The sequence below is a fragment of the Alosa alosa genome, chromosome 18 (assembly GCF_017589495.1).
Source record: "Alosa alosa isolate M-15738 ecotype Scorff River chromosome 18, AALO_Geno_1.1, whole genome shotgun sequence".
Classification (NCBI taxonomy): Eukaryota; Metazoa; Chordata; class Actinopteri; order Clupeiformes; family Clupeidae; genus Alosa; species Alosa alosa.
In genome coordinates, this window is record NC_063206.1 from 28849675 (window position 1) to 28874895 (window position 25221).

At 39.4% G+C, this 25221-nt stretch overlaps 3 protein-coding genes across 6 annotated transcripts in view; 2 read left to right on the plus strand and 1 right to left on the minus strand.

Annotated features, from left to right (window-relative positions):
* The first annotated feature begins 3796 nt into the window (after positions 1–3796).
* On the plus strand, positions 3797–15871 carry entpd6 (ectonucleoside triphosphate diphosphohydrolase 6). 2 transcript variants are annotated; one of them, XM_048269030.1, is made up of 15 exons: positions 3797–3886; positions 3961–4082; positions 4477–4768; positions 5746–5822; positions 5958–6101; positions 7895–7970; positions 9925–9960; positions 10666–10754; positions 12064–12140; positions 13071–13135; positions 13732–13833; positions 14320–14460; positions 14666–14722; positions 15250–15362; positions 15734–15871. In XM_048269030.1, exons 3-15 carry the CDS (start codon positions 4513–4515, stop codon positions 15806–15808), a joined length of 1308 nt encoding a protein of 435 aa, XP_048124987.1. In that variant the 5' UTR covers positions 3797–3886; positions 3961–4082; positions 4477–4512; the 3' UTR covers positions 15809–15871. The 2 variants fall into 2 exon arrangements, with proteins under 2 accessions (XP_048124987.1, XP_048124986.1); XM_048269029.1 differs by having other exon boundaries at positions 3867–4082.
* Positions 15685–18299, minus strand: LOC125311202 (barrier-to-autointegration factor-like). 3 transcript variants are annotated; one of them, XM_048269032.1, is made up of 3 exons: positions 18183–18299; positions 16764–16920; positions 15685–16479 (listed from the first exon to the last, which is right to left on the minus strand). In XM_048269032.1, the coding sequence occupies exons 2-3, from the start codon at positions 16887–16889 to the stop codon at positions 16333–16335; spliced, it is 273 nt and encodes a 90-aa protein (XP_048124989.1). In that variant the 5' UTR covers positions 16890–16920; positions 18183–18299; the 3' UTR covers positions 15685–16332. The 3 variants fall into 3 exon arrangements, with proteins under 3 accessions (XP_048124989.1, XP_048124988.1, XP_048124990.1); XM_048269031.1 differs by lacking the exon at positions 18183–18299 and adding an exon at positions 17796–17924; XM_048269033.1 differs by lacking the exon at positions 18183–18299 and adding an exon at positions 17261–17401.
* Positions 18007–25221, plus strand: part of pygb (phosphorylase, glycogen; brain) — a 42393-nt gene continuing 35178 nt past the window's right edge. The window contains exon 1 of the mRNA XM_048269028.1: positions 18007–18249. Within this exon, the coding sequence (XP_048124985.1) occupies positions 18007–18249 (243 nt within the window). The remainder of the gene's footprint in view (positions 18250–25221) is intronic.

Sequence of the window (25221 nt, forward strand, 5' to 3'; positions counted from 1 at the left end):
TTACTTCTAGTAACACTGGATTTGGTATGTGTGCTTGCCTCCATACTAGAGCTTGATAATGTGCTCTTCTAATATGCCATTGAGCAGCATCACTTGTTGGTCTCCGATCCTCAACGTTGTAGCGTGACTTTACAAATGTGAAGATGTGATAATAATTAATAATTTGAATCATAATTTGCTATTAAAATATTTTTAGTCATATTACTGCTTAAATCCAGCTTGCTCTAAAACAAATAAAAATGTGCAAATGCGGCAAGATAATGATAGACACCGGTGTGAAACAAGTTAGACTTATAATGTTTAAAAACTTAGAAGCTTAGAATTGAAGTGTGTTTTCTTAATTAAAAGCATAAATTGTTTTTGCTAGAATAACCTGTTATAATTTTGCTTAACTTTAGAGTTTGTTTTTCTTAAACATAGAAGAAAGTTTGCTTATGAAACTTAAAGTATTTTGCTCAGACTTAAGGAATATTTACTTGAAACATAAAATGTGTTTGCTTAGATATAAAAAGGTTGTGTTAGAATTAAAGTGTGTTATGCCAAATGAGATGTGCTTTGAACAAAATATAAAGACAGAATCTAAGAACATAATGTACCAGCTGTAAGAAACTGTTTGTCAGCCAAACAAAAAGCTGACTGGCAAAAGAAAAAAAAGCAGAACCAATATTTCATGGCAAGACATAATACCAAACTTGGACATGTTAAAGAACAGAGAACAGCCCCTTGTTCAGGGTTCTTTGGTTCTCTGTTCTTCTTTTCCATTTTTCTTCGGGTCGAGCCGCAGAGACTTGAACGCATTTTTTTTTCTTTGTATTTTTTATTTGTATTTAATAAAAGTCAAAATCCTAACCTTTGATCAGGAGTTTGTAAAAAGACTGTCTAGCATTTTCTCGTATTTTTCTGCCTCTCCTGTGTTGCTGAGAACCCGGATGCCTTGCAACAGGGCCTCCTGCTCCAAAGACACTGTATATGGGCAAAAAAACATACTGCACTGACATACACAGGAGTAGCGAACTCAGCCCGGCATTCGGGAAGGCTCCAGGGCAGACAAAAAAACAAATAGGCTTTGTTAGCTAATTTATTTGTCGCGACAAATTGTTTGTGAAGCTAAAGTCTAGGACTCGTTGTGGTCTAAATGCACATCACACACCCAAGCGAGGATACGGAAATCTGTCTCATAAATACAAGTGTATTTATGGATAGAATCTAAATTATTATAGATCCGTTGTGGTCAATTGAAGTTCTTATATGTTACAAGAACTGTCATTTAAAAAAGAGCCTTAATTTCAATTTGACAAAGCTCCCAAAATAATAGGGTAGTTGATCTTCCCTCCGACCTATACAGACGAATGTCTGTAGTGAGTTTTTACCCTCTCTCAGATTTTGATGACAAACAACTATGGCAAATACAGCTCTGAATTTCTTCATCTTTTAGTCAAGTTAACCACATTTTGAAGTACAAGTTGAAGGGAACAGGGAATAGCGACTAAGAGATAGAGAGAGACTCTGAAGTGGTCTATTTTCCTTAGCCCCTAAACACAGTCCGAAGACGAACACCAACAGGAGTAGCGATCTCAACTGTGTTAAAGGGAATCCCTTTGGACACCAGAGTAGTTACAAAACGCACACCTCCTCTTTTACCCTGTGAAATCCTCACAGTCCGAAGACGAGCGCACCCACACCTACAGGAGTAGCGATCTCTACTGTGTTATGGGAGCCCCGTATACACCAGAGTGGACACAAAACGCAACATCTAGAAAACAGAGTGGCTCTGGCATAGTGTCACGATACCAAAATTAGGACTTCAATACAATACCTGCCATAAATATCTTGATACTCGATACTGAAACTATATCCAAATCCTAAAATATCTGGAAAAGAAAGGACGCAGGCCTCCTCCAAGTGTATTGACTCATTTGTGTTGAATTTGGTGCACTTTTGGTCAGTTCTGGGTTTTAAACTTCTAAACTTCCTACATAATTGTGTGTGATTAAGTCCTTTATTCTTTGTTATAGCTCATTTATATTGTGTGATGTTTTGGCAATAAATTACCTTTAAATAGGTAAAAGTAGGCTAGATCAAGGTCAGTGTTCAAATTACTGCATGCAAATCACTTAATGCTATGCAGAAGAGCCTAATCTTTAGGCCATCTGATGTAGGCTACCCTAGGCCTTCCTGTGTTTATGGGATTTCTTTGACAGTTGCAAAGGGAAAAAAGTGAAGATAGTCTTCTTTGCTCCCAGTGTAATTTAAGCACGTTTCAACCACTCTTTGGGTCTTAATCAGATAGCCCATTATTACACCATTACTACACCATTATTACATTACATTACATTTGGCTGACGCATTTTTAACCAAAGCGACTAACAACATGGTAACAGTTAAGTTTTAAAGCAATAGAGTACAGTAAGAATAAGTGCATCAGTGAGTGCTGTTTTTAAACAGTTGAGTGTCAGTTCAAGACGGGTGGTAAGTGCTAGGATCAGCAAGACTTGTTGTAAGTGGTGCTATGAGAGTAGATTCTCTAAAGAGCTGGGTCTTCAGGAGTTTTTTGAAAATGGAGAGGGATGACCCTGCCCTTGTAGGAACTGGCAGTGTGTTCCACCAACGAGGAACAACAGATGAGAAAAGTTTGGATTGGCCTGAGCGTATCTGTTGCAATATCTGTGTGCATTCCTACATTAGGTCTATTTCTTTGATAGTCAACATCATTGGCAACCACATAACAAATACCAAATAACAATACAAAAGTTTCTTACAAACTTTCCTGCATACTTCTTAAATGTGCTGCAGTCAGATGGGTGTCCTAAAGACATAACTAGATCTTGAGCATCTATTACCAGTGTTGAATGAGCAGTTTTTGCAGTGATCACTACTGGAAATTCCACATTCCTAGACAGCACTTGAGTGAGGAGGCTTATTTCCACTTCACAAATAACCATCGCTATCTGCAATAGCTACAGTACAGGGACATTAATCAGTTTATAGCTGAGGATTTGTCCTAGGTCTACTTCCCTTTCAGCATCATATGCAGTAATGATGCACTGGAGAATGTTTATTTTTGTTGCACTATAAAGGATATCTTGTCTATTTTTTGTTGTTGCAAATAATGCAATCTCCATAGTACTCTTCAGCAACCCTCAAACAGGCACACTCTTCCATTATTTTGCATGGATGGAATTTGAATGATAGGAAAGAGCACCAGTGATATGTTTTAACTAGGCAAACACAGTCGCCTTTACAGTAAAAGAAAAATACAGTGTCAATCCTCTGTAAAGACTGACAACTGTTCATAATAGTTAGTGACAAAGTACTTTCTACAGAAAAATGAGCAGTCACCTAGGCTACTATTCTATCAATTTATTATCAAGGAATCTATTTTGCTTCTAAACGTCATACTGAATTTTAGCTATTATTTCAATTTATATTTTAATTTTAGCTTATTTTCATTTGCTACTTGAGGGTCATTGGGGTAATTCCTGTCCTGTCCTACAACATATCTGATACATAAAGAGTATATTAATGCCTTATTATTTGCAATTCCTATCTGATGGCAAAACCAAAAAGTATGTGAATTATGCTAATTAGTAAGCTTAAAACTCAAAATTGAGCTTGGTAAACAAAATCATTTGAATTCAGCACCCTCAAATTGTGTGAAATAGCCTCTTTACCGACTTTTCCTCAAATTTGCCAACAGGACTTTTTCTGAACGTTTGTTCGCTATCTGCTCTCCCTCTATAATGCGTAAATACTAGTCAGAACTATCAGTCCGGATCTATGCCCATGCCTATGCTAGGACAGCAGTACCACACACTTCCTCGAACACGTCATCAACAGGAAGTGCCGTGATGACGTAATCAAACAGAGACACGCGTTCAGGAAACCTGTATGTGTTTATGTAAGGTTGAGATTTATGGTCTTCTGAAGTTGTTTTTTCACTAACCACCGTTTACCTTTCAGATGGGAGGAAAATGCGACGAGAATTAAGATATGTTAAGTTATCCAGTCAAATAGATAGACATAAAGACGAACCGATCACTATAGAGTGACAGTGACGCCAAACCCCAAGACAGGACTGTAAGGTAAGAACTTTTAGGTTAAACCTCCTCTCCTTCTATGCCTATGGCATAATTATCCAGCGTCGTACCCTGCTAGAAAGATGGTTGTAGCCTGACAGCTTGCCTCTTACTGTTATATTCTGTGTCTTGTCTGATGAAATAATAGGATGTCTAGCAAACACTTGTAGTTAACTTAACCGCACCATAAAAGTTATTTGACATGCTGAGATGTAAGTTATAGTGCATTGTTAGGTGTCTACATAAGCAGAGATTTCTTTAAGTGTAGAAATGTGGGACATTAGTTTAACTTAATGCCACGTATTCATTATGTTTCTTTGTCCTTATATGGTTAGTATTGCTTGTGTGTTTTACTTCACTTTGGCAGGAGATCTGAAAAGTCTTTCTCTCTAAACCATAGGTAACTGAAAAAGAGAATGAACAATTGAGGGCTGTCATGAGGATTCCAAAATTTGCTCTTGCCTTTCTCTTTGTTGTTTGCGTGGTGGTGTATCTGACCTATGTCAAGTACCACAATGACGACAAGAGGCCAACACTTCTCAAGCAACCGTTATACCATTGGGCCATCGACCACCACCTGAGGCCAACTTCAGCTGAAGTAGTCAGTGAAGATTTCTTGTATGGAATTATGTTTGATGCTGGGAGTACGGGGACGAGGATACACGTCTTTAAATTTCTCCTTCAACCCAATGGTATGAGAATAGTTTCTTTGAAACATTTACAAGTCTCTCTCTCTCTCTCTGTGTATATGCAATGATGGAGAGCACTCCGCATAATCCTCCACTGTCCCTGGGCTGGGTTTCTAAATGGGGAAAAAGATGAATGTGGAGTTGTCATGCAGTAAGCTCAGGGCAGGCTACTTCTGTGGTCTGACAACAATAAACTTGAATTCCAACACAAACTGAACAGGGCATGGTTTGGGTGTGGATAAAATGTTTCTGCTGATTCTTGCCTGACATAAAATGGAATGTGATTTAGCAGTTGTTGAAATAACTTGGCCCTTGTTTGACAATATTTTGTTAGACCTTATTAGGCTTATGCAGCCCACTGCTGCACTGGGGGAAAGAAGTTGACACGCAGCTTTGCTGACGGCTTAGTTATCCCATTTGGAATATTATGCTAAATCACTTAAGTGCTGCTTTGGCTTTATTGTTAAACCTATGATTGTCATATTCTAATGGCCATCAAGCACCTGCCATTTATGTTAATATTTTGCTAAGCTCTTGCTATTTGGCGTGTGTGCGCGCGCGCACATGCACTTTCAAACACACACACACAAATATACACAGAAATAGCTAAGAGGTCGATTAAGATTACATTGTAGTTAGCATATATTTTTTGTCAACAAGATTTGTTTGACTGTATAATCAAAGTGGCATTATGTAACTTTTTGCATTGGAACCGGAGTGATTTTATATGGTGATTCTGTCGGAGTTGAGCCAGAGAGATAGATTCATCATAATGTAATGTATATTTAAGTCCACATGTTGCAGTCCCTTTTTTAACGTGCTTGTACAATGTAGCCTGAAACCTTCCATTTAAATTTTCTTACATTGCCTTAAGACGTGTTGCTTACCATTCTTGACTAATATAAATTAATTTTGTATAACTGTAGATGAACTATCCTCATTACTCTAACCCTTTTGTTTTGTCCATCGTTTTTTAACAGAGTCTCCTAAATTGGCACACGAGACCTTCAAAGCTATTAAACCAGGTCTCTCTGCGTACGCAGATGATCCTGATAAAGTAAGCTGACCAGTAGGCACTTTGCCTAATATTTTCCTCATGAATTAGGCAACTCTGGCAACACATACAGTAGTATTTCTATCCATGAAATGCAGTTGTATCAGTTCTTCATGGTTGTTACTGTTCACTCTGTAGTGTGCGGATGGCATCCTTCAATTACTTGAATCGGCCAAGGACAATGTCCCTGCGCTGCAGTGGAAGAGCACTCCACTGGTGTTGAAGGCAACTGCAGGGCTGCGTCTCCTGCCAGGGGAAAAGGCTAACCACCTACTGACCAAGGTGTGTGTGTGTGTGTGTGTGTGTGTGTGTGTGTGTGTGTGTTTCTAAAGCTCTGTCCTGTCCTTTGTGATGTGGCGCTTTACAAATGTCCATAAAAGGCTTTGGGCCCTAGATTAATGGCTGGCTGAAACAGGTTATTCTGTTCAAGAGGGTTATCTTAAACACACTTGATGAGGTGTGGGTTTTGGATATAGGAGACATATCCAAATATCCAACATGATCTCTGACTTTCACAAATCATTACTGCATGAAGCTGATTTATTTATCTTTTATTCATTTATTTACTTTTTGGAAGAATGGGCCCAGGGCCCAGTTTTACAGATAGTGGTGAATCTGATTGGTTACCAGTGTTATAATGACTTTAAGTGTGTTATGCTCGTGCCATGAACACATGACCTGCTCTTAATAGTACTTAAGGGGTGCTGTCCATGTAAACAGTGCTTTACAAACTTCATAGAACCTACATTTTAACCGACTAAAAGACAGAAAAAATCTGATTAAGTCTGCATAAGTTAATAAACCATATGACACAAAAAGACATATATAATGCTAATGATTTAAAAAGTATATATATTATTTCACTGTCATATTTGTTTGTTGCATGATGTGTGAACATATTAGGTTACTCAAGGCATACAACAAAATGCCTGCTCTTTGGCACTTGTGGGTGTCCCACAGATAGTGAGTTAATGAGTACATAATAGGCCTAAGCACAGTCTTGTACTTGTACTTGTACTTTTTATTGATTTGATAAAAGATTAAACTATTCCACCAAAGACTTTCCTTTCATAACATTGCCAATTAGGTTCCATCACATTATGAGTATGAAACATATCTCATATGTCTAATATCATTATATAATAAAGAAAGAAATAAAATGTCAACATATTTTTTAGTTGTAATTTGTCTGTGAGTCCCACTGTGACCTCAGTAGTTCCTGTTAAGACGTTCTTAGCCATCATCATACTCTGGAACAACCCGTACATCTGAGTGTTTTCATGCCGATCTTACACTACAATGCTTTCGGGAAATGGTCTGAAAAATTAGAAGACATTCGTAAGAGGGACGTCATAAACAATTACACTTACAATGCTTTTGGGAAACCCAGCCCAGTATAATTTTAAGTAAAAAATAAACATGGATATCATTTCAATCTAATTAACATATACTGTAATACCATAGTTTCCTGCTACAAACTGAATATGCTATTGCAGTAAAAGCTTCATCATTTTGCATCACCACACCATACATAGGCAATTAAAGAAAGGAGTGAAAGTAACCTTTCAGTAACCTAATATTTTTTTTTATTATTTCCATAGAAAATAGAGCTGACCACACTGAAGTTGCACTGCAGCCAATTCCAGTATGTCAGCTGAATTTTTACGTTTTAGCAATAATGTAAGCTACACATTTTAACCCAACCTTTCACTAATTAATTTGACACTTTTCCTGCTCTTTGTGGAGCATGCCATTTTTGTGCAACCATCTCCATGTGTTGCCATTTCTGCCATCTGTTTTCAAAGCTATTAATCAAAAGGCAAGTAGCATTCAGTAGTTATGTAATTGTTTTGGCACATATATAAAAAAAAAACATTTTTCTGAACTGAAGGAAATTCTGCTCAGTCGGTGAGTGTTGAGACACTGTCTTCAAGTTTAAACAGAATACCATGAAACTGTCCAGGCCTTGGTAAACATGTCAAGGTATAATGCTACTCTGATAGCTGGATGTCTGACGATTCCATCTTATCACAGTTCATAAACTCTTACTGATGCTGGCCCACTGTTTTCCGTAGGTTAAGGAAATCTTCGGAACCTCCCCCTTTCTCACCAGGGAGGAAAGCGTGTCCATAATGGATGGCACAGATGAAGGTAGGAGATGAGAGCAGTGACTGGATGCAATATTTTGAGCATAGAGCTGTATCCCATTATCTCCAGCTTCATTAGTTGACAGTCACCAGAACTGTTCCTCAAAGACACTTGTTTGCCACTCCAAAAAGTACAGCACCAACTGTATATTGCACTGCATGCGCAAAAGCACTTTAAATTGAGTGCACCCTGTGATGATGGAGGATGACCTAGAGATTACCTAAATGCCCTGCCGTGAGACATTTATTTGGGGTTAGAAATAACTGTGCAGTCATCACAATGACTGACACCCCAAACCTAAATTCATAGAATGCTATTCTTTCTCCATTTTTTTATGCTAGCTCAGATTTATGGCAACAGCAAGAGGTCTTGGTGGGGAGATTTTGCAGACCATTTCCCCTGGGGAAGGGCTCTAAGAGTTTTTGAGAGGGCACGCTAAAGGGATTTCAAGTGGACCAGGCTTTGATTTCCCACTTGCAGTAGACCGGGCTTACAACAGATTACAGCAAAGCAAGTTAAATGTGGAAATGTACAAGTTTGCCTCCATGACCAGTAACAGCTTATTTCTCACACCAAAACTATGCATATTGGTAGGGCTTAACAATAGAGATATAACCCGGTGGCCTGGGGAGAGTCCAAAGCTGTTTGGGAAACTAGCTTAACCAATAACTATCCTATTGGACCAGAGGAGGGGAATTTGTATTTCATACTTGTTTATGAAATAGCCAGATGTACAAGTTCCTGACCCCTGAGTTCTTTGTGGGTAATGGAGGCATTTTGGCCTGAACACTGCACATGTCTTATGCTAGAAATCCATTTGGATCCAGTGATCCTTGGGAGCAAGAATATTACCCCCCCTCTCTGCTCCTTACCTGTATTTTCTCTCTAGTCCATCCAGGACAGCTGCAGTGAGCATACATTCAGAGCATACATTAAAAAAGAATAAGTTGTTTATGTCCATGGCTGTGTGATTTATAGGTCTTCGTCATATAGATGTATAAAGTGACGAAGCAATAATCGTATGAGGCATTTTTTAATCCAATCCTTCAAAGTAGTTCGCACAAGAAATAATGAGTGCAAAGGATAACGTTCCACTTAATCTTCGAAAACGGATTATCTGCCATTAATTTGTGAGGCAACAAATGTTGACTTTTAAAATAAAAATGGGAAAAAAGGTTTTGATTGATTCTATAATCCCAAATGACTTGCCTAAATGCAGGAATTTTTCGGAAACCTTGGATTGGAAATTGCCCTTTGCATTGACATAGTCAAATTCCCAAAATTCTCGCCAAAATCTTAATGGACAGATTTCTTTGGCTCTCCTGTGGAGCTAATGCAGTTGTCCTGTGGGATCCCTAACCGGATTTCACAGACTTATTATCTGTTATATTTTTGCCTCTCTGGCTCTTGGTGCCCAGGGCTTATCCTGGTAGATTACTTTGCTTCTCTGAAGCAGAATGCGTAAAAAATAAGAGGAATTTATGGACTGAGGAGGTGTAAGTGGAGCAACGTATGTGTGTTCGCTAAGCAGCGCCTTGTTCCACACTATAAGCGGTTTTTCCACATTTTTTTATTTATTTCATAAAGTGTTCTTGTTTTGAGTTTTAGATCTCTTCTTAACTATTTACAAGGATAACCATCAAAGATCTGATATCCTTCTGCATGTTTAAAAACGTACCATTACTTTTAATGCAGCACTTTTGCAGTTGTCATGCAAACATTAGGATTATTTTACTTTTAATGCAGCACTTTTGCAGTTGTCATGCAAACATTAGGATTATTTTCACTTAGTAGTAGTATGACGCAGTGTGCAGATGTATAAAATAAGTGCCATATGCTTGAAATGCTAAATCTTGACCTTAAGAGGGTTTTACTGCTTGCCTGGAAACAATTCCATTGATGTGTTGTTCCAATAAAACACTTTGTTTAAGTTTGACCCTGCTTTCTTTCAATACAGGAGTGTCAGCATGGATCACCATTAACTTCCTATTAGGTGAGACATTCATAGTGGTGATGACTCATAGAGAAGACTGTTGTTTTCATGTTGTTTATCTGAAATGGATTTGGCCAGTCAGATTGCTAGGACAATGTCATGGACAGAATACCATGAAACTGTCCAGGATTATGTAAAAATGTCAAGGTCTAGAACCACACTGATGATTCCGTCATATCTTATCACAGTCCATGTAGACGTACAAAAGCCCAGGCATGGTCACTGACGCATATTCCTGACTTACCTCTGAGAGATCTGACTCGACTCACATGGCATGTTATATTAGAAATATTGACACATATAAATTAATTATAAATGTTATAACATAAAATACCATATGAATATGTAGTGTATGTAAGGTAGCATAAGTTTAGCATTTATTAAGTTAATTATTCTGAGGGTGTACATTTGCTTGCTGGCGCTGTCACTGAGTCTGGGGACTCTCATCCTGCACTGACCCATGGCGCTGACCTATCAGTGGCTAGGTCAAAACCCACGAGCCCAAACAGGCTTAGTTTCAGCAATGCAAACAGAGCACTCTTTTTAAACGAGTTGGGGGGGGGGGGTAGAGGAAAAGGGAGAGATTAGTCTGGAGTTTTGTGAGTTTTGTGATTACCTGTTATTGGATTTGAGTAGCATCTTGGCACTGTTACACTAACCCACCCACATCCCACCACACACACACACACACATTCTCTCCCACAGGTGGGCTGCACACCGCTGCCACACCCACCGTAGGAATGCTGGACTTAGGAGGAGGCTCCACACAAATCACCTTCTCCCCAAAAGACGAGGTGAGTATGGACGCTTCTGGACACCCCCCCTCCTCTACGTCCCCACCCCTTCCTCTCCTCTGATAGCAAAGAGCCAGATCTCTTCTTTCAAAGCTCACAAACTACCGGGATGGCCTCCCATCTTAGTGCCTAATCCGCAAATGCCCTGCTAATCCTGTAGGGCTGGTAAATAAATGTTGTCGGACATTAGGACAGGGAGGGGGATTCTTGTTCTTTAACTAGGTCAGGCCTTGTACACGAGGGATTGAGGACCAATTTACCATGTCATTACACTGTTTTTCAAAGAGTTGAGATCTCCTCAGTGCAAGCCCTTGACGCCTTTATAAGTGAAATTGGTTTGCAGATTGGATCTGGCTTCAGGGTTTTTTTCCTCTCCTCTAATGATAGATCTTTTTTTTCTGGCTGGACGGATGATGAACATTACACGTGTGTGTGTGCGCACGCATATACGCTTGTCTGTATGTGTGCGTGTGCACGCCTATGTGAGTGTGTGCATACTTGTGTAAGGTAAGGTAACTTTGATTTATATAGTGCATTTTTGTATGCACTGAGAGCAACCCAAAGCGCTCCACACACAAGACATTGCACACACACAGTGTACCCATGACACCAAGAGATAAACAAACAAATTTACAAAATAACAAAAGACAAAAGATGCCGAACGGAGCAGCGTAATCGCCAGCGTATCTGTGACACCAAGACATACAGGACAGACAACAAACAAAAATAACAAATAATAAAATAAATAAATAAGAAGAAATAATAAAAAAAGAAAATTCCATGTTAACTTAGTCCAATTGATTGCATCTAACCGGCTGCTGTCCGAGGGCAATGATGAAGATGATGGCGCACAGCTGTGTGTGTGTGTGTGTGTGTGGGGAATTGTGTGTTTTTATATGTTTCAATTAGGTTAGTAATGATACTGTCAACTCCCAACTTGGTTCGATGCACGATTCATGGCTCAAGGTTCGATACAATGATTTACCAAAATCCTTTCTGGAAAATAAAAGGAAAAATAAGAATGAATCAGAATGTCTTTAATCACATGTAAACAATGTCTTCACATTCTGTTGCCAAGGCACAAAGCTCTGTTTCTCGAGGTCACAGAGTACTGTCGGTACTACCGACAGCTACAGTGCTATCTATGTGAAAATGTCGCCGGAATTCTCCGATATGATAATGCCATTGTACTTTGTTACACCCCTAGTTATAATACAAGTGTGGTTGCCAGGGATAGTTACTGTAATCATTTAATATATTATAGTATTGAAGTTGGTATTAACATTACCTATTCTGTTCCATTCCCTAGAAAACCATTCAAACCTCACCAGATGATATTACATCGTTGAAGATGTTCAACCTGACCTACACACTCTACTCACACAGGTAAGATCAAACAGGCCTGGTCTTTATGTGGAATATAGAACCTTTTGTATTTTGAGGCATGCTGGGTGGGCAGCCTTGGCCTCTAAGGGTCAGTGTGGCTATGAAAGTATGTTACCTGAGTTAGCACACCTATGTACAGCTCTTAAACATCTGCATAACTAATATCGGATAAAACAACATGAATATTCAATGTTTAGGGATTCCTGTGAATATGTCAAGACCCACTATGCTGCATCTACTTATTTCTAAGTGATATACACTGCAGCTAGAAAGTAGGGAAGCACCATATCGGAGGAAGGGGAGGAGGGCATTTTTGATAAAAATTTAATTGAGACATAGTAAGATTAATCTGACCATGTAAAACACCAAAGTTCAGTTTAGTTCATGTCTAGTTGTCTGATAAAAGCATTCCTCAAAAGTGGCAAATCGCTTGATGATGGTGATGGTGACTTTAAAACACTGTAGGGATGGAAATCACAATGCACCTCCATTAGGTCTGATTTTTGGATCATGATTTGAAAAAGATTGTGTAATAGTCTGCCAGTGAGTTCAGTGCACTTTCAGAGCACGAAGTCCAGCAAACCCAGCCCAGATGTTTTGTATCTGGTGTGTTCTGACTTGGTTGGACTGTAAACTACCCACAGTGGGCCGCAATTGAGGAGATTACCCACCTCAGCTTTAGCCTAATCTGGACTTTCTATGGCACATATGACACTTCCATAGCACATGTTCTTCCTTGAGTTCAAATGAGCCTGGAAAACTATGCATCTGTGAGATGCCCATTTCCCTTGTGCCTGGATAAAATGGCCTTGTGACCCCTGCCATTACTATGTACTGAAACAATCTGAGCATGAGCTCTCTCTCTCTCTCTCTTTCTCTTAATGGCATCCATCGAGCTGTTGTATTTATTCCTGTCACTCTTTCCCCCAGCTACTTGGGCCTTGGCCTGATGTCAGCGAGACTGGCGGTATTAGGAGGAACCGAAGGACAACCTCGTATGTGGTTTTCAATTTATCTTCATCTTTTCCTTTTAAAGACCCCCCTCCCTCCCATAAATAAGCCATTATCTAATCTCTTAATAACATGGGCGAAGATTAATTCCTTGGATGCCAGCTGTTGCTGTGATTTAGTTGGAGCGTGCTGGCTTAACAGGAAAAACTGCCATCAGTCCAACACCATAGATGCAGTCTAGTCTTCTGCAGGAATTTGTACACTTAATTTCTTTTCATGTGATATTTTTCTTTTTTTATTTCTTTTTTTTACCCTTTGGGCATGTGAAACCAAAGCCTCTGCATCCCAAATCTGCTGAATATTGGTTTCTATTCTATGTCATAAACCATGGTGCGGAGTTGTGCAGTCATCAAACATTTGTCATAATGTCAGTACATAGAGTTGACCACTAGATGGCAAAAATACATCAATTTTCAAAGTAACTTGGCCTTTTTGAACCAATGCATTCAGTTTCAAAACACACCTGTATTTGAACTGTTTGACTTGTTAGCTTAATCAAATATGTAAGACATAAGAATATGTCTTAAAATGTAATATTAATTCTAACCAGTTTTGCAACCACTGACTTTTTTCTCCACAGTCCAGGAAGGCCAGGAGCTGATTAGCCCATGCCTTGCTCCTGACTATACAGGCCAGTGGGAACATGCGGAAGTCACCTACACTCTGAGAGGACAGAAAGCAGGTATAGTAAATAAAATAGGTATAGTAAAAAAATATCTGCGTGCCCACTAACAATTCCTATACTATATTATAACTTCATATATATTCATCCTATCATTCCTATACTTTGGGGGCAGCCGTGGCCCACTGGTTAGCACTCTGGACTTGTAACCGGAGGGTTGCCGGTTCGGGCCGCGGCTGAAGTGCCCTTGAGCAAGGCACCTAACCCCTCACTGCTCCCCGAGCGCCGCCGTTGAAGCAGGCAGCTCACTGCGCCGGGATTAGTGTGTGCTTCACCTCACTGTGTGCTGTTTGTGTTTCACTAATTCACCGATTGGGTTAAATTCAGAGACCAAATTTCCCCTCACGGGATCAAAAAAAGTATATATACTTATACTTCATGTGTATGCATTTAGACTAACAAGGTTGCTGTTGTTTGTGAGAGGTTTAAGATGTGAAGGGTATTTGATAGCGGTAAGGAAACCCATTTAAATACTGTTTGTTTCAGGAGAACCTATCTATGAGTCTTGCCTTATGAAAGTGGAGAAAATGCTTTACAAGAAAGTCAAGAAGGTGGAGGACTTCAAAGATATGGAGTTCTATGCGTTCTCATACTATTATGATAGAGGTGTGGACCTAGGAATCATAGGTATGTGATATATATATTTTTTATTTCAGAAAATCAGCCGACTCACTGTTCACTGAATATTCATGAGTAATGGATGTCATGATAATAGATCATGTTAGTAGACTGACAAAGAATGACAAAGCTTACTACTATTAATTACTGATCAACTCAGGTCTTCAGTTCAGCATACTACAATGATTAAATAATGCTGACTCTTGTGGTTTAGATGAGCAAGACGGAGGGTCGATTAGAGTAAGTGACTACATTGAAGGTGCCAAAAAAGGTATGTTTTTTTCCCCCAAGTCTGTTCAATGATGTGGTTTAATATAACTCTTCCCTCTAATATCAAAAATAGAATTTTCAATGATGGAAAAACATAAGAGTTATTAGACCTATTTTAGTATAACAAGATGCATACTTGACAAACTTTGTAAATACCTAACATTAATAAATGTACTTAATTCTTAAGGCCAACACCCACTGGCGGTGTCTGAAGCGCGTCAACGATGCCAAAGTTTAGAACTCTTGTCACTTTGGAGCAAAGCCCACTGGCTGTGTCTGACGTACGTCAATGCCAAAGTTTAGAAAAATGCTCTCTTGAGCGTCAAATCCATAGATGCAAATGTCTCTGCCAGTGGGCATTGGCCTTTAGACCAATTCTAAATATACAATATAGATTGGCTAATGACAAGATTCCAGGTATTGGGGGTGTTTTGCTATTTTGTTTCTTTTAATTTTACTACTGTACCAGTATATATTCTGCTTGCATACCAGTACAGATTCTGATTCTGTTTGTTTGGATTTTTTCAGTGTGCAATAATATGACTTCCAGTTCTGAAGGGAATCCGTTCATATGTCTCGACCTCACTTACATCTCAGTTCTACTACAGGAGCTGGGCTTCCCTGTAGATAAAGTGTTTAAGGTAATGAAAGACCAATGCCAGAAATTGACAATAGTTATTGTACTAATAGACTTGATTGAAGCTTCTGTAAACAAAATTGATTGAAGTTTCAATGAATGAATGTTCAAGTAAGGTATTTTGCCAGATGAACATGAAGAATTGAAGCAAACCATTAGCAAACAAAAAAAGTTCATTCTAAACAAGCCAATTATTGTGCATCTTCCTTAAGTAAATAGGTATGTTGATGTATGCATGTTGAATACTGAACATAACCACTACAATAGAAACTGTTTTCTCTGTAAATTTGACTAATAGTTCCTGAAAACAATGCAAATTCTGTCAGTCGGATTGAAAGCAGCTATTTTTTATTTATTTTTTTGTGTCAATTTCAGCTTTCCAGGACAATTGATGGTGTAGAGACGAGCTGGGCACTGGGGGCAACATTTCACTTCTTAGAGACACTGTGAACCTGCCACCTGACCAGTTCCAGGCTCAGGTTGACATAATAGTTGGCCAGTGAGGATTTAAGATGTTACTCTGGGATAATGTCTACATTGATTGTATTTTCTACATTTTACATGGGTGTCATCATGACAATGTGATCTTTTCATTATCTTGTCAGTTTGAATGTAATGATTATTGTGCATCAGCAGCCTACTGAAGACCGTCTGTAACGGATGAATGAAACACAAGAGGTACTGATGTCATATCTTGACAATGCATGCCTAATGTGTTCAACTGTTTTTACTTTTAAATATATAAATCTAAAAATAAAAGTGTGGGTATTTATTTTCTACTTGTTGTGACACATTTCATCTGCAATCTGATATTAGTTATCAAGTGCTTATTTCCTGTTGCGTCTGTATATTGAAGTGCTAGATAATGACGACAGAAGTAGACAGCCTTTCCAAAAGCCAATTAGGATAGGGATGAGACTGTTGGAGAATAGAACTGGACTGTCTGCTTTTTCCTCAGAACCACAGGGTCGACTTCACAAGAATGCGTCGCACCACTCTTTCAGGCACTGTGAGCAGGCACCTGCTTGTTTGGAATTGGCACCACAGGTATCCTTGAGCCACTCCGTGAACAGCTCGCCATCCTTGCGCAACAGCAAGAACTGCCCTAGGACCACAGACGCCTGCAATACATTTATGAAAATACAGGTTTTCAGATTAGCCCTTTTCCCGAATTTCAAACGTAATATTATATAATTTGAATAGAACAAATGTGGATACACTAGTCAGTGAAACATTTAGAGAAACACACACACACACACACACACACACACACACACACACACACATTAGCCGACCCCATCCAATGTTACAATAATGATGTTATTTGCCGCTCAGATATGGAAACTGGTGGGCGCACGTGCTGTAGGCCTATAGTTCAGAGGCATGAAGCCTATAGGCTACTCACTTTGTCGAAACCTTGACCTTCAAGTTTCTTTCCCAAAACTTCTCCGATTCCAGACAAAGCCGTCACGGGTTTGTCACCCATTGGCTCAGCGACAAAGTCCCTGTGTTTTTGCGATGTGGTCGACATGTCTGTGCTTCCCAGCCACTCGTTCTGTCACCTTAGAAAAATGCACACAGCAGCGCTATTATTAACACTGGTCGATCTGTGCCGCCTAGGCTAATGTTTGACTTAAAATATCAACTGGTGATTGAAGTCACTTCCTTTTTATATTTGTCCTTTTGTGTTAAATTTCCAACAACATTTAGGCCTAGGCTAGGCTATATCCCATTTAAGATGTTTGTTTCCATTGCCTACTAGCCTACTTGACATTTTAGAGACAAGTTTGATTAGGATATAGGGTGTCAGCCGTCACGTGAAAAGCTAATTGACAATTAAAACTAATAGACCAATTAATTTCGAAGTGTCCAGGTGTCCGGCCTCATTGATGTCAATGATACCTTAATTGGCAGGGTAAAACGTCTTCCTGTTTCTGTCTTTCCTGTGGACTTTTCTTTTGCTGTCTATGGGACAGTGCTCTTCCACTGGAAGTTAATTTACACAGCGGCTCCATCTTGTGAAATGGGCTAATTGTAGACTAATGTAAGTCTGACACGCCTTATTGAACGTTCCAACTCTCGGGTATCTGGGTTTGTGCCTGACTCATGTTATAGTCAGACCTATTTAATTGTAGTAGTTGTGGTGCTTAGGTTTATGGAGAATTGTGCATAGTGAAAATGGTTTTAAAATAACCGTAGTTCCGTTGAATAAACCTAGCACTAGGCTAATCTAAGGCTTAGACTATGCACCAAACCTAGCGAAACCCATGTGATGCATTTTACACGACTGAGCAAACATCAACGCTAAACATTTGAACGTAGGCCTAGGCCTACAGTTTAAATCCCCGCAAACCACGACCCTATGGAAGACGCTTGGTAACGATTCTCGTTTTACAGCATGGCCTTGTACTTGACTGCGGTCCGCTGTATCTCTAACCTGTAAAAAAAACTTCCAGTTCGCTTCCTCCAATAAGAGTCGAGAACATTGGCTTGTCTGCCTCTCGTTGCACACTGACTATAAGGGGTGTGACGCTTATATTCTTCCTTTCTCCAAAGTCCGATCCGTCGTCCAGAGACTGGCAATTATCTGTCTCCTAATCCTGCATCCTGTCCGTCCTCGTTTTGCGACGTGAGTTGCCTCTCAAGTCATGGCCAAGCCACTGACCGACCAGGAGAAGAGAAGACAGATCAGTGTCAGGGACATTGCAGGGCTCGGTGATGTCGCGGAAATAAAGACCAACTTCAACAGGCATCTACACTTTACACTGGTGAAGGATCGCAATGTTGCCACCCCAAGAGATTATTACTTTGCCCTGGCACATACCGTCAGAGACCACCTGGTTGGAAGGTGGATACGCACCCAGCAGTATTACTATGAAAAGGACCCAAAGGTAAAAGCTAAATCTTTTCCTGTTCGTCTTCCTGTGGAGGATGGACAACAGGAAGTACCCTGCAGTCTAGGGCCGGTTGGAATACTTGCATGCTATCAGAGTGAAAATGAAATGACAGATAAACAATTAAACGCCTGGGAAAAGATCATAATCATAAATGTACGACCTTCTAAAGTTCAAGGTAGTTATCTTGAAATGTGTTGTCTAACATGGCAAGACCCTGTTCTATATGTAGCCTACAATGCATGCAGCTGTAGTCAAATACATGTCTACTGTCATGTGCAGTAACTAGTCAGGCAGTGAGCTCTTCCCCTTTTGTTCTCTTCCCACACAAACATGTAGGCTAGTCAAAGTAATGGATAAGAAAATGTTTCATTATTATCACATGAGGAGGATTTAGCCTAAGCTACATTTCATGACTATTCCCATAGAACAGGAGTCTGCAACCTTTTCTCTTAAAAGGGATTTTTTTTTTTTACCAGAAATAAAAAATAAATCTGTCTAGAGCTGCAAAGTACGGTACGGAAGCGTATCGCTGCCACACTAAAATAAATAAAAAGGTTCAGTAGCCTATTATAATTACGTGAAAAGTTTCTTGTTATAACAATATCTTTCACGTTTTAACAAGATATGCATCACGTTATTACATGAAATTATCACGTTATTTCATGATGATGATATTTTCACGGTATAACTTGAAAATATCATGTTATTTCAAGATATAATTTTCACGTTTTTACAATATATTTATCACGTTTTTGCATGAAAATACATGTTATTTCAAAATAACGAAACTAAACGAAACGAGGCCACAAGAGCTCATGGCTGGCATAAATGATAACTAGTCGTGTCTGAACTTGCACCCTAACTGCTATTAGGCTTACACAGTGCTGCTTGATGAGTGTTTGTTTTTGTGCATGTGTGTGTAGGCTACGTGTATGTGGTCAATTCCCAGCTGACTGAGGAGCAGCGAAGAGGGATGTGTGTGTATCGGCAGAGAGCCGCTGAAAAGGAAGCCGATAGAGAGGTTCTGTGCAGGATAGCCTTCTCACACAGCCTGATAGCCTAAAGCAGAACTATCTTCTTATCAACACAATAAATAAAACTTTTGCTAACTTGACGCAAGAGGGAGAAAGGACTTTGATAAATATGCGAATCTTCACGCAATGTGGGCAAATGTATAGAGCGCTCTAGCTCGGTAGCCTGCAGGTCATCGCAGTCATTAGGCTGTGGGGAAGGGACGCAGGGAGTGAGAAGTGAAGCGCTGCAGTCGCACAGTGCAGGCTGCTGGAGAGCACAGCAAATTTAATATTCAAACAGCAATAGCATGCGTTTTGAGATCACACTGTAATCAGCCCGGTCCCATCGGGAATCCTCCCGACTCTCTCCGATTGCCAATTGGCTTAGCCTACTGCACACAGGTACAGAATATTCCGTGGTTCAAATGTCTTAAAGGGACACCAGGCAATGTTTTCGTGTTAATTAATCATCTTCGTAAGTCGGTATATGGTTAAATGACTCATACGGGCTTAATGAAGGCTCTCGCCTCCCTACTGCCTGTAGAAAGAATATCCCACTTGCAAGTTCGGGTGTATCCTACCCACGACCCGAAGCAGGATCAGTTTACAGCACAGAGGCAGGCTAACTAAACGCTTAGAGATTGTTGCAAACGTGTGTATAATGGCAGAGCCGGGCTAAGAAGCAGCGAAAACCCTTGACGGAAGATGCAAAGAAAAGGAAAAGAGCTTCAGACTGAGCGAGGGGAGTTTCAGAGAGAAAAAAAGCATCAGGCTTGCTTTGGTGTCCTTTTAAACCGAAGCTTAAAATAGAATTTGATTGAGTCGTGTAAACAAGCATATCCTATTCTTGCCTCTCGCTTCGTTTAGTTTCATTATCTTGAATAACGGATATATATCACGTTATTACATGAAATTATCGCTATTTCATGATGATGATATTTTCACGGTATAACTTGAAAATATCATCCCAGCTGACTGAGGAGCAGCTTAAGAGGGATGTGTGTATCGGGCAGAGAGCCGCTGAAAAGGAAGCCGTCGAGAGGGTTGTGTGCAGGATAGCCTTCTCACACAGCCTGATAGCCTAAAGCAGAACTATCTTCTTATCAACACAATAAATAAAACTTTTGCTAACCTGACGCAAGAAGGGAGAAAAGGACTTTGATAAATATCGCGAATCTTCACGCACGTGGGCAAATGTATAGAGCTCGAGCTTCGGTAGCCTGCAGGTCATCGCAGTCATTAGGGCTGTGGGGAAGGGACGAGGGAGTGAGAAGTGAAGCGCTGCAGTCGCACAGTGCAGGCTGCTGGAGAGCACAGCAAATTTAATATTCAAACAGCAATAGCATGCGTTTTGAGATCACACTGTAATCAGCCCGGTCCCATCGGGAATCCTCCCGACTCTCCCGATTGCCACTCCGCTAGCCTACTGCACACAGGTACAGAATATTCCGTGTTCAAATGTCTTAAAGGGACACCAGGCAATGTTTTCGTGTTAATTAATCATCTTCGTAAGTCGGTATATGGTTAAATGACTCATTCTACGGGCGAATGAAGGCTCTCTCCCGCCCTACTGCCTGTAGAAAGAATATCCCACTTGCAAGTTGATTGTATCCTACCCGCGACCGAAGCAGGATCAGTTTACAGCACAGAGGCAGGCTAACAAACGCTAGAGATTGTTGCAAGCGTGTGTATAATGGCAGAGCGGCGAAGAAGCAGCCGAAAACCCTTGGACGGAAGATGCAAAGAAAAGGAAAAGAGCTTCAGACTGAGCGAGGGGGAGTTTCGTAGAGAAAAAGCATCAGGCTTGCCTGGTGTCCTTTTAAACCGAGCTTAAAATAGAATTTGATTGAGTCGTGTAAACAAGCATATCCTATTCTTGCCTCTCGTTTCGTTTAGTTTCATTATCTTGAATAACGTGATATATATCACGTTATTACATGAAATTATCTTATAAAAATATCATATCTTGAAATAACATGATATTTTCATGTTATAACCCGAAAATATCAGTATCATGAAATAACGTGATAATTTTATGTAATAATGTGATGGGCTACATATCTTGTTAAAACGTGACAAAGATATTGTTATAACAAGAAACTTCACGTAATTACATAATACTGAGCCTTTTTATTTATTTTAGCAATACGCTTTCGTAGTAAAGATATCCTAACCATTTAAAATAAATCAGTTTAAATATCTCTTTATTAGCCAGGCATATGGTATACTCGCCATACTCTGCATTGCTGTATATTTTCACTAACTGTTGGGACAGCTTATGACGATATGAAGTTGTTTTATATTATTATTAAGTGTGCTTGCAAAGCAGCACACTTATTGTTCTTCTTAAGTTTTACTTACATTTTTTGCTCTAGCGCCTAGGCCCTTTGAGACAGAGACACTGTTCCAACTTTAAAACGTCCGTGAAAAAGTACCCGGTGTAAGTTGCTTCGCGAAGATGGCGTCAGGGTGGAAAAACCAATGGTTCGATCCGCCATATTGATTGAACAGAAAGCGAAACTAAATTTTCACAGGTCACAATTTTGGTCCGAACGCCCACGAAACATGACGTACATTATCCTTGGACCAAGCCTCACAAAAGTTACCAGAAGGATTTTTTTGATTTTTGAAAGCGTTTTTCGGGCCACAGCCAAACGAAATCGGTGGCGACGCTCCGAAACAGGAAGTCATCCATATCTCAGGAACACTGTCACATATCGATACCAAATTTTGTATTTAAGTCTGTGACAGTGGCGAGGACTCCTAACTCCTAACGCGATGTTTTGAAATGCGTCTACTATTGTGTACAGGAGCTTCCAATCGCAAACTTGCATTTGTAGGCATAACTAAGGGATGCAATAACACCACCAACAACCAAAACTAGCCTACTTATTGTCAACATGTACATGAAATGTAACATTTCATGTGAATCAAATTAAAATGTTTTCTTTGCAAACGTAGGCATAGGCATATGGTGACAGATTAATTTAATAATGCTGCTGTGTGAATCACGGTAAGCGCGAATGAAGTGGCCACTTCTTAATGGGACGCACTGTATGGAAGTGGGCTAAGTAAAATAGAGATGTTTCAAATAAGAGAAGGTTAATCAGAATTCTACGATATGCCCGCTTGACAACGGCAGAGATAGAACTGGCCTTTGGCCATAGCAACCATCCATTTAGAACGACTGGCCTTCATAGAAACCAAAGATCTGAGCTGTGTTGCATGTAAGGCAAAGTATAGAAAGGTGATGAAATATACAGACAGGTCAAGAAATATAGTGCAATGTAGATGTAACCCTTCCTGTGTAAGACTTAGATTTCACAGAGAGGGAGGAATTTACAGGGTCTTTCAATTTAATTGAATAATAAACAAATAAATTGAATAATATATCTGGTTTCAAGGTGTAAGAAAATATAGAATTTATTAAGAAAAGAGAGAGAGAGATGTATATAGGGTAATATTAAAATATAATTTATCCAGGTAGATAAAGAAAATAATAAATAGATTAATAATAATTAAAATAACTTATAAATATGGCCATTAAAATAAATAAACAAATTATATAAAACAAAATATATACAGCTTATATAAACAACATGTGAGTAATACTAAATTAAATCAGTGTAGTGCTATGCGAAATGGAATTATTTGTCCAGCTGACCAGCTGGAATTTCAACAGTAGCGTTCTGCCACTGAGTAGATCCGTCTTTCTACAAAGTTCTGTTCTGGGCGTTCCTGTGTGTAGTTCGTTCTAGGACAGGCGGTTGTTATATATATATATATATATATATATATATATATATATATATATCTATATCTATCAAGAACAGCAGTACGAAGCACAGCAGAGCTATTGCCTACTCCCTGTGTTGACTCTTGTTGAACTCATTACGATGAAAACACTAAACATTGACAAAATGTTCAGAGGCGAACGGTAACATTAGACAACCAAAACAAAACAAAAACTTGAAACAAATGATAAAAACTACTCTTAAACTTATTTACGAGTCACATTCAAAAGTATTGCAGACATTTCTCATAAATAAAATAACAACACTGTTGTGGCTAGCTAGACGGTAGGCTAGCATAATAACGATAACATTGAGCGGTTAGCTCCAACGTCCATTTTCCCAGTTACCTATTCCATTGTGATTTGCCCAACTTAAGAAACACAGAAAGGAAAGGAAAATAGTTCAGATGCCTACCTGGCGAGAAGATTGGAGAACTAGATGTACCGCATAGCGGTACAAAATATGACCGCCGCTCAGTCCTGTACATCCGTTCCGCGAAAATAAATCACACTTCAATTTGTCTCCATATTTTACTCCATCCCCCACTCTTGAAACTTTTGTGTATGCTTGTTTGGCATGCCTGAGTGTGTGTGTCTTGGCTGCACAGAAAGTAGCCTACTGGTGCTGAAAAGGTGAATAGATTGTAGAATAGCCAAAGAAGATGTAGCATTGTTATAAAACCTTTAAAATCTCTAAACAATCACAAGTAGGGCAGTTCATCACAGTTCATCCATTGCAACTGGATTGATGAAAGGTCACTTACACCTGTAGGCTACATTGTACTTGGGAAAAGCAAAAGGTATCAGCATAATGTTATTTATTTATTTTTTATGTATTTATAAACAAAAACATCTCTGTCAGTTCCATGCGTTTTCAACAGCTATCAAAAACAAAGGTCATTTTGGATGGATGGATTTTTTGTGAATGTTTCTTCTTCTACATAAGATTTTAGTCATCTTTAGTTCATGTAATACTTTATTGTCAATGCACAAATTAAGTAACAGTAGTCTGAAACGTTATTGTTAATGCACAAATTAAGTAATAGTAGCCTAGTCTGAAACGAAATGCTGTTTTACATCTAACCAGTGGTGCAAATAACTGACATGTCCAAATGGGCCTTGATGAAATGCGTCGCTAGACTGTTCATACACATTTTAACGGGCCAAAGTTGAAGAGCTTTTGTCCGTTATTGTTCGTGCAAATATAGGCTGATTCATGTTCCCTTGCATTGTGTAACTGAGGTCCATGGCTAGTCTGGCTTTCATCAGACCAAGCTCAATCTTTTAAGAAATCAAAAAATAAATAGTGGGCAGATCAGGCTGGGTTCTCCCAGCCTAGTCCATAGGCACCCGATATTGTTTAATTTTCCGATTGAGATATACACGCTCTGGCTATTCTAAATGCAAAAATGCATCAGGGAGTTATGACAAAACGGTAACTAACAAACTAGATCCTAATAGAAAGCTGTTAGCTTCCCTAAGCTACAGGTAGGATTATAAGGTAGGCCTATTTACAACATAAATTGTCAATAGGCTATGCTGGCGACACAAATAAAATCTCCTTTGGAAACCAATGGCTTACGCCTTACAGGATCAAGCGGACTTAAACTACCATATCATTGGCTTAAAAATTGTAATAACATTCAAGCAGCTCCATGAGTCAAGGAAAGCCTTGAATGAAGTAGCCACTTCTAGATGGGACCCACTACACAGTAGCTTAAGGTGTGTTGCTAAAGCAGCCATAATGAAATGAAGGTGTCATTGTTTGGATACTTCACACACACGTGCTTTTTAATTTCACAAGACTACAACTACCAAGCTGTAATCAAAGCACATCGATTCCCCTTACACCATGCACGCACTTAAAACAAAATAAACAGGCGTCTCAGTCTCCACGCATGTATAGGCAAAACTGTATCAGACCCGGTGTAGCGTTGGTAAATCTTCCATTGCACAGAATGATTTTGTAGCAGCGTGCAATAAATGACAGTCGAAAGATACAAACAGTGCTGCTATCAATTTGCTTGGTATAACCGCATTTATAGTTTTCTACAAATGCAATCAATCAAATGCCTCCATCACTCAACCAAGCCTTAACGGTAACATTACCTAGGTCCTTATTGATATTACAAGATTAACGCACCTGCAGTAAAACCAAGC

What these genes read in the sequence shown, in the direction of transcription:
- entpd6 (XM_048269030.1), top strand. Translation starts at nt 4,513, where the DNA reads ATGAGGATTCCAAAATTTGCTCTTGCCTTTCTCTTTGTTGTTTGCGTG. An exon ending in ACGCAGATGATCCTGATAAA is followed by an intron (nt 5,823 to 5,957) that starts GTAAGCTGACCA and finishes TTCACTCTGTAG; the next exon opens with TGTGCGGATGGCATCCTTCA. An exon ending in CTGTAGATAAAGTGTTTAAG is followed by an intron (nt 15,363 to 15,733) that starts GTAATGAAAGAC and finishes TGTCAATTTCAG; the next exon opens with CTTTCCAGGACAATTGATGG.
- LOC125311202 (XM_048269032.1), bottom strand. Translation starts at nt 16,889, where the DNA reads ATGTCGACCACATCGCAAAAACACAGGGACTTTGTCGCTGAGCCAATG. An exon ending in AAGGTCAAGGTTTCGACAAA is followed by an intron (nt 16,480 to 16,763) that starts GTGAGTAGCCTA and finishes AATGTATTGCAG; the next exon opens with GCGTCTGTGGTCCTAGGGCA.